A 12623-nucleotide genomic window follows, 5' to 3' on the forward strand; every position below is an offset into this window, starting at 1 on the left:
CTGGGAAAGACTGAAGGCAAAAGGAGAAGAGGGCGGCAGAGGATGAGATGGCTAGATAACATCATCGACTCAATGGACATGAATTTGAACAAATTCTGGGAGACAGTGGAAGATAGAGGAGCTGCAGTCCAGGGGGCGGCAAAGAGTCAAACATGACTTAGGGACTGAACAACAAAGTCTGGTAGAGGCAGAAGACCAGTAAAGAAAATAAATACATTAAAAGATTATGTGGGAAATGCTGTGGAACACAAGGCAGAGTAATCCCCAAATAATGTTTGAACTGAATTTTGAATGAATAGGGGTTCATCACAAGAATGGGCAAAAAGCATACGTCAGGAACAACATGCAGTGTGTGCAAAGACTTACAGGTCAGAGTTCAGACAACTGCAAGAGTTCTGCACATAAACTAGAGACATAAACCTATAAAAGAGAATCCATGTCATGATATGTCTTGTATATGATGCTGAGTTTGACATTTATGTGATGGGGAACCACAGAGAATTTTAAATAAGAGGTTCACATAAACAAATCTGTCTTCTGGAAAAGGTCTTCTTGGTACTTGTGTAGGAGAGATAATAGAAGTAAGAAAAGGGAAAAGACAGGTAGACCAGATAACAAGTAAGTAATTATTTCAGATAAAGATGCTAAGTGCTGTTTAAAATAACAGAATAGGCCAAAGGAGTAAGATATGAAGGTTATTAAGAAGAAGGAAGAGACACAACTTGGTGACTAGCTGGGTATAAAGTATGCAAGAAATATTAATCATGAGTCTTGGGTTTCATGCTAATACTTTTGCTTGATGATACTGCCATTTGTGGAAATAGTGAAGAAGACAGTGTAGTTTTAAAGAGGATTAATTTTTGAATGTGCTGGGTTTAAGGCCTCTCTACTAAAAATATAAAAAGGCAAAACGACTGTCTGAGGAGGCCTTACAAATAGCTGAGAAGAGAAGCAAAAGGCAAAGGAGAAAAGGAAAGATATATCCATCTAAATGCAGAGTTCCAAAGAATAGCAAGGAGCGATAAGAAAGCCTTCCTCAGTAAACAATGTGGAAAAGACTAGAGATCTCTTTAAGAAAATTAGAGATACCAAGGGAACATTTCATGCAAAGATGGGCACAATAAGGACAGAAATGGTATGGATCTAACAGAAGCAGAAGATGTTAAGAAGAGGTGGCAAGAATATACAGAAGAGCCACAGAAAAAAGATCTTAACGACCCAGATAACCACGATGGTGTGATCACTCACCTAATGCCAAACATCTTGGAGTATGAAGTCAAGTGGGCCTTAGGAAGCATCACTAGGAACAAAGCTAGTGGAGGTGATGGAATTCTAGCTGAGCTATTTCAAATACTAAAAGATGATTCTGTGAAAGTGCTATACTCAATATGCCAGCAAATATGGAAAACTCAGCAGTGACCACAGGACTGCAAAAGGTCAGTTTTCATTCCAATCCCAAAGAAGGTCAATGCCAAAGATTGTTCAAACTATCGCACAATTGCACTCATTTCACACGCTCGCAAAGGCAGGCTCAAAATTCTCCAAATGAGGCTTCAACAGTAGGTGAACCAAACTTTCAGATGTACAAGCTGGATTTAGAAAAGGCAGAGGAACCAGAGATCAAATTGCCAACATCCAATGGACTATAGAAAAAGGGAATTCTAGAAAAACATCTACTTCTGCTAATTGACTAAAGCCTTTGACTGTGTGGATCACAACAAACTGTGGAAAATTCCTCAAGAGATGGGAATACCAGACCACCTTACCTGCTTCCTGCAAAACCTGCATGTAGGTCAAGAATCAACAGAACTGAACATGGAACAATACACTGGTTCCAAATTGGGAAAGGAGTATGTCAAGGCTGTATATTGTCACCCTGCTTTTTAACTTATATGCAGAGTGTACAGTGTTAGTCGCACCTCAGTCGTGTCCAACTCTTTGTGACCCCATGGACTATAGCCCACCAGGCTCATCTGTCCATGGAGTTCTCCAGGCAAGAATACTGGAGTGGGTTGCCATCTTCTCCAGGGGATCTACCCAACCCAGGGGTTGAATCCAGCTCTCCTCCACTGCAAGCAGATTCTATACCATCTGAGCCACCAGGCAAGCCCCAAGGTAACTGCATAATGGAATATTACTTAGCCATAAAAAGGAATTAAGTTCTGAAATACACTACAATATGATGAATCTTAAAAACACATTAAGTGAAAGAAGTCAGTGACAAAAGACCTCATATTATGATTCCATTTATCTGGAGTCAGAAAATCCACTGCAATAGAAAGCAGATTAGTGGCCACCAGGGGCTGGGAAAATGAAAATAAGAAATTAAAGTGTGTGTCCTTCAAACTGTGGGCAGGACTGAATGGAGCTATCTTTCCTTGTTGAGGTCAGGATCCCTGTCTCCTCCACACGGAAGCACAAGAAAATAAACTCAAAATTTCTAAGAAATCGATCATTCTAGACCTCAATTATAAAGTACAAAGCAGTTCTATTGTCAGCCCAGTATCTGCACCCACCAATCAGGCAGTCCTTCTCACAGGAACCCCTTTGGACCACTTCAGCCTCCAAGATAATAAGGCTTCCAAAATATGGATTTTAAACAAATTCAAACAGTTGTACATCATGTGAAATGCTGGGTTGGATGAAGCACAAAGTGGAATCAAGATTGCCGGGAGTAATATCAATAACCTCAGATATGCAGATGACACCACCCTTCTGGAAGAAAGCGAAGAGGAACTAAAGAGCCTCTTGATGAAGGTAAAAGAGAAGAATGAAAAGGCTGGCTTAAAACTCAACATTCATAAAACAAAGAACATGGCATTCAGTCCCATCACTTCATGGCAAATAGATGGGGAAACAATGGAAACAGTGAGAGACTTTATTTTCTTGGGCTCCAAAATCACTGCATATGGTGACTGCGGCCACAGAATTAAAAGATGCTTGCTCCTTGGAAGAAAAGCTATGACAAATTTAGATGGTGTGTTAAAAAGCGGAGACATTACTTTGCCGACAAAGGTCTGTCTAGTCAAAGCTACGGTTTTTCCAGTGATCATGTATAGGATGTTAGACTGTAAAGACGGCTGAATGCTGAAGAATTGATGCTTTTGATCTGTGATGCTGGAGAAGACTTTTGAGAGTCCCTTGGACTGCAAAGAGATCCAACCAGTCAATCCTAAAGGAAATCAATCCTGAATATTCATTAGAAGGGCTGATGCTGAAGCGCCAATACTTTGGCCACCTGATGTGAAGAGCCAATTCATCAGAAAAAACCCTGATGCTGGGCAAGACTGAAGGCAGGAGGAGAAGGGGATGACAGAGGACAAGATGGTTGGATGGAATCACTGACTCGACGGACATGAATTTGAGCAAGCTCTGGGAGATGGTGATGGACAGGGAAGCCTGCAATCCATTGGGGTGCAAAAAGTAGGACACAACCGAGCAACTGAACAACAACTAAAAATGTAGGCCACAATCTATTAGAACTGTTAGAAAAGCAGAATCTCGGGATACAAACCCACTTTACAGACTTATACTCTGCATTTTAACAAGATCCCCAGGTGACATATATGTATGTTGGTTTAAGATACTATGAGACCACCTAAGTGGAAATGTCAGTTGACAGTCTGAAGTGTGGTGATAAACAAAAGAAAGGTTTGAGTTAAAGACATAATTGGGAGTCACTAGGTGAACACTGCAGTAGAAACTGAGGGAGTGGGACACTGTTTAAGAGGTAAGAAAACGAGAAAATAAGGACACAGACTGTGACTGACCCCATATTTGAAATTTGGGTGGTAGATGAGATGCCAAAACTGGAGAATAAAAAAAACCTGTTCACCCAAGTGAAGGGAAGAGAGAGTCAAATGCTAGAAAGTCATTGTTACTCAACTCTCAAAACAGTCCTATAAGGTAGATATTAACTGATTTTATAACACCTATTAACCCATTTTATAAACGAGTAAATTGATGAAGCTAGTGCTAATCAATCAATATTCCTTCCAGTAAAACTCCGAGGTAGCATCATAATCCTAGGCATCACTTAAGAAGTGAAAATCTATTTGCTATCTCAGTTGTACATTATTTTAAGATTCCTTTCTGAAAAAAAAATAGAATAAAATTCCTTTCTGTATCCAAAGATTTATGACTCTAATACAGAGGCTGACAAACTACAGTCCACAGGCCACACTGGCCTCCCTGCTTTTATAAATAAGGTTTTACTGGAACACAGCCATATGTATTCATTTAAATATTTTCTATGGCTGCTTCTGTACTACAAAAGCAAAGTTCAAAAGCTGCAATGGAGATACTGTTGCCTTTAAAGCTGAAAAGTATTACTATCTGGTCTTTCAGAGAAAATATTTGCTAAGACCTACAAAATTAGGGGAAATTTACATTTTCTTTTGGAGAGAGACAGACTGCAGACCCATCCTTATCATGGTAAGACTCGTGCATAAGAAAGAAAAATACTTAACTGATTTGGGACGTCTTTTCCCCCCACAAAACCTGAGTTAATTAATGTGGATAAGACATTTCAAATTTTTAATCCTTCTCTCTTCTAGAATAATTTAACATTATTTTTTTCTTCTGTTTCACGACATGCCTAATTTAAATTAACTTAAAAAATGTACTAGTTTCTCATGGGCTCAGAAAATATTGATAATATAATTATATTAAATATGGCTATGGATTAAAGAATTATACAGTCATTTTAATTTAAATAGGTTTGTACTAATTAAATATTTATACACAGAATTAAAAATCTAATGTTTCAAAAGGAAAAGACAGTATGACTACATATACCCACAAGTTTGATAATTTAACTATACATAAGAAATATATATATAATTAAGTTGTAATCCAAAGATTAATAAACTACACTCAATCTTTTAAAGACTGAACTAGCAGCTGTAGAAATTATTATCATGGACGTGATAAAACCTGACATCACAAATAGAAGCGCTAACTTCAAGCTACTCTTGACCTCATGAAAATCTGAGTCACAAAAAATTATTAATAAGACAAGTCAATAAATATGAATAATTAATATAATTGAAAAGCAAATGTCAAAACATTTTAGGAATAAGAATGATCACTTTATCATTCTGATAACTGATATAAAAAAAGCTAAAACAACTCTGGTACAATTCTGAGTTTGTTTCAGGCAAAATTAATCCTAAGAGCAAGGAATTTTCTCCCCAAGTAGAAGCTGTTATATTCTGTGCTATATCAGAATATGTTCTAATAAAGAATGTATTTAATTAGATGTGCATCTGCTCTGGGTCTCATCTCTCTTGGTCCCCAAGTCAAACTGTTTGATTACATTTCTGTGCCAAAAGGAGCAATATTTTATTATAAATAATTCTAGGCCAGCAATAAAGGGCATGTGTTAACATGGGCAATTTTACAAAATACTAAACCCCAAAATTTCTCTTGCCATTGAGTAAACAAGTCAAGAAACCACAGGAAAGGCAGCAGAAACAAAAACAGAATGAGGTATACAAATATAGCACTTAGGCATTTCAGTTTTAAAAAAAAACTTCATTACCTTCATAAACCTGATTTTCAAGTGACATGCAAGGATGGAATAGAAAAGGTTCAAGTCTTTTTGGAGATACAAATCTCCATTACTATTTGCTGTCAACCAAAAAAATACACTTTCACAATTATCCTTTCACATACTTATCTTTAATTCCTGTGAAGATACACTTGTATGATTTCCTTTCTTCTATACCTCAAGTTCTATGTTATTTAATTTTCTTCTTATTTTTATTTTGTACAAGTCTAATTTCACTTAATGCAACTGTTTCTTCTGAGTTTTATATAAATCAGTTATACTGAAAATATTATTTAGAAAGATTACAATTATACCTGGTAAAAGAAAGGCTCTCATAAAACGTGTACTCAGTAAAGGAAAGTCTCTTAAGAAAATAAGCATCTCATCAGGTACTTTATTTAAATCTAAATTTCATGTTTTATGCTTGCTTAAAGTAATAGTTATTATATAAAACTCCCCATGAAAACAAATGGAGAAAAAAGTTCATATACTTTTTAGACAGTATAACCTTAAAGTTCTGATTCTTCGGAATATTTAATGAAATTATTTTTGTGAAATGTTGATTTTTAAGTTATTAACTGAAATTTATACTAGAGTTAATTTTACATACCTTGGACTTGAGGGAACCTCCCCAATTTTCATCCACAGACTTCAAGAATAGCTCCTGCATACAGCTGCAAAAGAAAAAACAGGAGTTTAAAAAACTGGTATAAATTTTAAAATGTAGCTATAAAATAAATATAAAATTTCATAGTACAAACATTCTAGTTAAGCAGATATACAGATCAAACAAATATTAGAAGAGAAAATGAAGGCCTAAGGGTATTAAACAGTAGAGATATTCAAGCCCTTCTTGGAGCATACGCAAACTTATTCAAAAAGACTAAAGAAGATATGAAGACTTGACAATGAACTTGAATAGGTAAGCTGTCCTAGGAAGTTTTTTACAAAATTTTAAAGATTTCCTACAGTTTTTCTTTTAAGGATGCTAACGTGAATCCAGGTGTGTATCCATTATTCAACAAAAATATTTAATAAGAATTCCTTTTGGTTGCTTTTAAAATTAACTCGGTGGGAGAGGGCGAGGGTGGGATGATTTGGGAGAATGGCATTGAAACATGTATATTATCATATGTGAACCGATCGCCAGTTCAGGTTCGATGGGGGCTGGTGCACTGGGGTGAACCAGAGGGATGGTATGGCGACGGAGGTGGGAGGGGGGTTCAAGATGGGGAACACATGTACGCCTGGGGTGGATTCATGTCAATGTATGGCAAAACCAATACAATAATGTAAAGTAATTAGCCTCCAATTAAAATAAATAAATTTAAAAAAAGAAAAAATAAAATAAAATTAAGTGATCAATGTTTTAAAATTTAATAACACAAAACCCCAACCAATACCTTTAAAAAGTAATTAGAGTACTATGTAAAGATATTACTGAAAACCAGTAAAATCTCATTATAAAGAACTTAAATGCAAATATTTCCCTTAATGAAATTCAGCTGAAATGAATTCAATGGTAAACATTGCTTTTCTATCTACATATTCTCTTTGTACTAAAAAGCTTATTATAAAAAAACTCAAATGCAATGATTTTATTGCAGTGAATTCAGCTGAAATGGATTCAATAGTAAATATCACTTTTTTGTAGCTGTAGAGCATTGTCCATTCTTCTGGTAGTGACATGGGAATGCTGTGACTCTGGGAAGACAGGCCAATTATAAGAACATACTACATCCATTTTACTTCTTCTTAGCTTTTAGTCTTTATTTTTTTAAAATTTTAGTTGTAGGTCCAAGAGCTAAAGATGAATTTTACTTTTCAAGTTCTAAAATAGCACAGAAATTATGTGCACTATGAATTTTTTTCCAGACATTAAAAAAAGCACAAAACATAAATTTTAAAAAAATCACCTTAATTCCAACTCCTCCCAACATAATGAATTTAAGAAAACATTCTGGTGATTCTGGGTTGGATCAATAAAGTTCTTAAGTTTTTGAGGGGCGCAGCTACTGGGAGGCTGATTGAATTTGTTTTTATTCACACTACTCATGGACTGTCTGAAACACGGATGGATTTCAGATTAAGAACTCTGATGATCTCTAAGATTCTTAAATAAGATTTGGTTCATCTTGGTTAGCTAATCCCACACAGCAAATCTTTAAAAGTATAAGACCATATTACCAATGAGCTCATAAAAAGATTCTAACATCACTAACCAATACAGAAATTAAATCAAAACCACAATAAAATACCACTTCACACTCAGAAGCTATTATAAAAAAGCAAAACAAGTGATTGAGTAGGATGTGGAGAAAATGGAATCCTTGTGCACTGCTGTTGGGAATGTAGTGGTACAGCCACTACGGAAAACAGAGTGGTGGTTCCTTTAAAAATTAAAAATAGAATTATATTATCCAGCAATTTCACTTCTAGGTATATACCCAAAAGAATTAAAAGCAGGAACTGGAATAGTTATCTGTGTTATTATTCACAATAACCAAAAGGTAGAAGCAACCTAAATGTCTACTGATGAATGGCTAACCAAAATGCAGTATATATACATACAAAGGAAGGAAATTATGACACATGCTACAACAGGGATGAAAATCGAAAGCATTATCCTAAGATGAGGCAGCCACAAAGGTATAAATAAATACTATATGATTGCACTACTTTGAGTAGTCAAATTCAGAGACACCAAGTAGAATGGTGGTTGTCAGGGGTTGGTGGGTGGTGGTATGGAGGAATTATTATTTAATAACTATGTTTCATGTTGGGAAGATGAAAAAGTTTTGGTGATAGATGGTGATGAAGCTTGGACAACAACGTGAATGTACCTGATGTCACTGAATTGAACACTTAACAACATTAAAATACTTAATTCTATGCACACTTTACCATAATTTAAAAAATAAGGCTATATACAAATTTGGTTATTAGATTTATCTTCTGTTTCCAAGTTTATGATCCCTTGGAAACACTAAGTGGAGATTCCATTACCTCATATGATGGCATTCCTCTATACCATTGTTTCCCTAAATTCTTCACATCATTACACAGTGAAAACAGTAGCAACTGTTTGGAGCACTGGGGTAAAAGGAAGTTGCTGCTTAGATATGGAGATGACTAGCCTGGGGGCCTCTGCTCACCAATCCCATTTGGTTGTCCCAAAGGACTGAAGGATCCTATCGCTCTTGTAACCCATTTTCTGCACCACAAAACATGAACTGATTAATGAAAAATATTAGAAACGTATTTTTTTAATGACTACACAAGCTCAGATGTGAGATTCTTCTCCAGGAAAATTTCAAATGCTTAAAGCATTAATTTGTGATATTTGGCATTTTATTTAAGAATTTGCAGTGTTCATAGGAAAATATGTTTTCCGTGGTGAATAAATACTACAAATTGTGGTAAATTTTCAATGTCTTATAATCATAAGAATCTTTTGGCAACACATACAGTCATATACAAGGAAATATATGCTACTCAGAATTTATCAAGGGTATGAAGTATGAAAGATTAAAAAAAGTTAAAATTTGAAACTTCCTTGAATTTCACCTTTAGTATTTTTATTTTTTAAAGTAACATCATAAACATATAAAAACTGACCTTCAAACATTTGTGGAAAAATACCAGTTGAAGAAAAATCAAAGAAGCAAGTTATATAACTTCTATATAGCAAGCTTTTATTTTGCTTATATTACCAACAGAGAGAAGCCTTATTTGCACCGATAATCTAACTCTAGGCACTATTCCATTAGGATTATATTCAGTTCAGTTCAGTCACTCAGTCGTGTCCGACTCTTTGCGACCCCATGAATCACAGCACGCCAGGCCTCCCTGTCCATCACCAACTCCCGGAGTTCATTCAAACTCATGTCCATCGAGTCGGTGATGCCATCCAGCCATCTCATTCTCTGTCGGCCCCTTCTCCTCCCGCCCCCAATCCCTCCCAGCATCAGAGTCTTTTCCAGTGAGTCAACTCGTCGCATGAGTTGGCCAAAGTATTGGAGTTTCAGCTTTAGCATCAGTCCTTCCAATGAACACCCAGGATTGATCTCCTTTAGAATGGACTGGTTGGATCTCCTTGCAGTACAAGGGATTATATTACACTGGCCCAAATAATTTAAATGGAAATATACAGACATCTTTATGAAAACGATGCACAAAACTGCATTTTCCCTTTTGGCATCCATACCTATTTCCATATTACTTCTTATTGCCAGTTTTCCTAAATTTCTGATAGCATCCTCCAAATGGGAAGTGGAAATATCTAACTACTTCAGCTCTATAACTAATTCACCTTATTTGTAACAGGATTTTTGAATATTCCAATTTCCCTTTCATTTAAAAAATAAGTGATTTTTATTATTCTTAAAATAAATTTCAGCTTTGCAGTTGAATAATTTTTTGCAATTTAAATATATTTTGAGCATTACCAAGACTATTATTTATAAGCTTCCTCAATTTAAGTTCTGTACATTTCATATATTTTTCTAATATTTTGAGACAATGTACTCCCTTCATTGTTGAACGACTTCCCTGGTAATTTATTTACTGTTGAAATATTATCATTTCTTTCCTACCTGACCAACCTCTTGTTACAAAATTTTAGTTAGGGCCTATAATGAGGTTTCTCATATAAAAAACAGCCAAAATCTTTACTTTGTGGTGATAACTTTGCCACAAATAAAGTTTTACTATGTAGCTATAAAATGGATCAGATTAATTATAACACAAAAAGATCAGTCTATGCTGTTTACTACCAGATAGCTAGATTCCTAGGTAAGTTAAGGCAACATATGTGAGTTTTGCAAAATTTCCAAAGAATTTTTAAAAAGTATTACATTTAACTTTTACTGCCACCATCATACCACCACCATTACAACAAATCTATAAACCTTGTTCAAGTCAGAAATATTCTGCTACTTCTCAACACTAAATACTTAATACTTTTGTTGGTGATGGTATCAATGGCTCTGAAGACACATTACAGTGAGAAACTAATTATTTAAACTAAGTCAAAGTATCAAATTTTCATACAGCATGGTATTGTTCAATTAAACAAGGGGAACATCACAAGGAGGTGGTTCTAGGGCATGCGTGACTTATGTAACCAAGCCAAAACCGAAGCCTACAAATGCCTTAAAGTTGAGAAATAGAACCTAAGATTACCAGTCATCAACTGGGTTTTCCCAAATAAGGTAGCTTCTTAAGCTACAGCCAATCAAAAAATAGTGTTGCTTTGTGTCCACATCTTCTCTAAGTTCTATCCCTAATTCCTGTTGGTGGGGCGTTTCTAACCACTTCCAGCTGGGTGTTACCCTGTTTGAATTGATTTATGCTTAAACCATTGAAATTTTTAATAGGCCTCACTGTATCTTTTAAGAGTATAGTGAAAAGAGCTCAAGTTAAAAAATCAAATGTGTATGTGGGTCTAGTTCTAGTTCTGCTAGTTACAGACAGCAAATTATTCTCTCTGAGCTTCAGTCCAGGGCTTCCCTGGTGGTCCAGTAATTAACAGTCTATGCAGTAGCAGCAGCTTGCAATGCAAAGGACACAGGTTCAATCCCTGGTTCAGGAAGATCCACATGCCACGGAGCAACTTAGGCCTGTGCACACAACTACTGAAGCCCCTGAGCCCTAGAGCCTGTACTCCACAGTGAGAGAAGTCTCTGCAGTGAGAAGCCTGTGTACCACAATGAAGAGTAGCCTCTGTTTGCAGCAAGGAAGGTCCAGCACGACCAAAAAATAAAATAAACCTTTAAAACAACAACAAAAAGAAATATTCCCTTCCTTCCGGGGTGGCTAAAACAAATTTTTTAAAAAAAATCACAAAACACGCAAAAAGCCTGGATTCTTTAGATGCTCAATAGGTAAGAACAGTGAATATTTTCTTTCACGCTATCGGTTATGGGTAAGGTGTGTATCCATTTTCATAGAAGCCCTGATAGCCTGTTCAAGGATTTTATTCATTGTTCCTGTTACTAGAATTTCTTCAGATTTTCTCTCCACTTCAAAATTTCTCAAGCTTTCAAATTCAAATGACCTTAGAGCAGTGTTTTCAAGCCTTACGGTACAACTGTTCACTTGAATTATCTAAGATATTGAAAATTACTGATGGCTGGAACTCACCCCAGTTCAAGTAAATCAGGATAGTTGGGTTACGGTCTAGGCACCAGTTTTTTAGTTAACATATACTACTTTTAAAGTTATCCAAGTGACGGTAAAGTGCAGCTGGGGATGCCTCAACTATTAAAGAGGCAAAAATTACAAAACAATCAAATAGTAGTAGACTTTTGCTTAAGAGACTGCTGCCACTGCTAAGTCACTTAGTCATGTCCGACTCTGTGCGATCCCATAGATGGCAGCCCACCAGGCTCCCCCGTCCCTGGGGTTCTCCAGGCAAGAACACTGGAGTGGATTGCCTTTTCCTTCTCCAATGCATGAAAGTGAAAAGTGAAAGTGCAGTAGCTCGGTCCTGTCTCTTAGCGACCCCATGGACTGCAGCCTACCAGGCTCCTCCATCCATGGGATTTTCCAGGCAAGAGTACTGGAGTGGGGTGCCATGGCCTTCTCCGAAGAGACTAGCTAAATTAATTCTAAAAGGTAAACCAAGTAACCAATGACTGCTGCTGCTGCTAAGTCACCTCAGTCGTGTCCAACTCTGTGTGACCCCATAGACGGCAGCCCACCAGGCTCCCCTGTCTCTGGGATTCTCCAGGCAAGAACACTGGAGTGGGTTGCCATTTCCTTCTCCAATGTGTGAAAGTGAAAAGTGAAAGTGAAGTCGCTCAGTCATGTCAGACTCGTAGCGACCGCATGGACTGCAGCCCACCAGGCTCCTCTGTCCATGGGATTTTCTAGGCAAGAGTACCAATGACTAAAGCAAGATAAATTCTGCAATACTGTTTTTCTTCTCATCAGTTCAGTTCAGTCACTCAGTCGTGTCTGACTCTTTGCAACCCCATGAACCGCAGCACACCAGGCCTCCCTGTCCATCACCAACTCCCGGAGTTTACCTAAACTCATGTCCATCGAGTTGGTGATGCCATCCAACCAT

The 12623-nt window shown here is 36.7% G+C and overlaps 1 protein-coding gene across 2 annotated transcripts in view; it reads right to left on the bottom strand.

The window, feature by feature from the left end:
* The window catches only part of SELENOF (selenoprotein F), a 45614-nt gene that overhangs the window by 10955 nt on the left and 22036 nt on the right, over window positions 1–12623 (bottom strand). For both annotated transcript variants that reach the window (XM_088835458.1, XM_055402747.2), the window contains exon 3: window positions 6162–6225. In XM_088835458.1, the coding sequence (XP_088691584.1) occupies window positions 6162–6225 (64 nt within the window). The remainder of the gene's footprint in view (window positions 1–6161; window positions 6226–12623) is intronic.

This window comes from Moschus berezovskii, chromosome 4, assembly GCF_049115385.1.
Source record: "Moschus berezovskii isolate FMDL1 chromosome 4, NW_MosBer_1.0, whole genome shotgun sequence".
NCBI classification, from domain to species: domain Eukaryota; kingdom Metazoa; phylum Chordata; class Mammalia; order Artiodactyla; family Moschidae; genus Moschus; species Moschus berezovskii.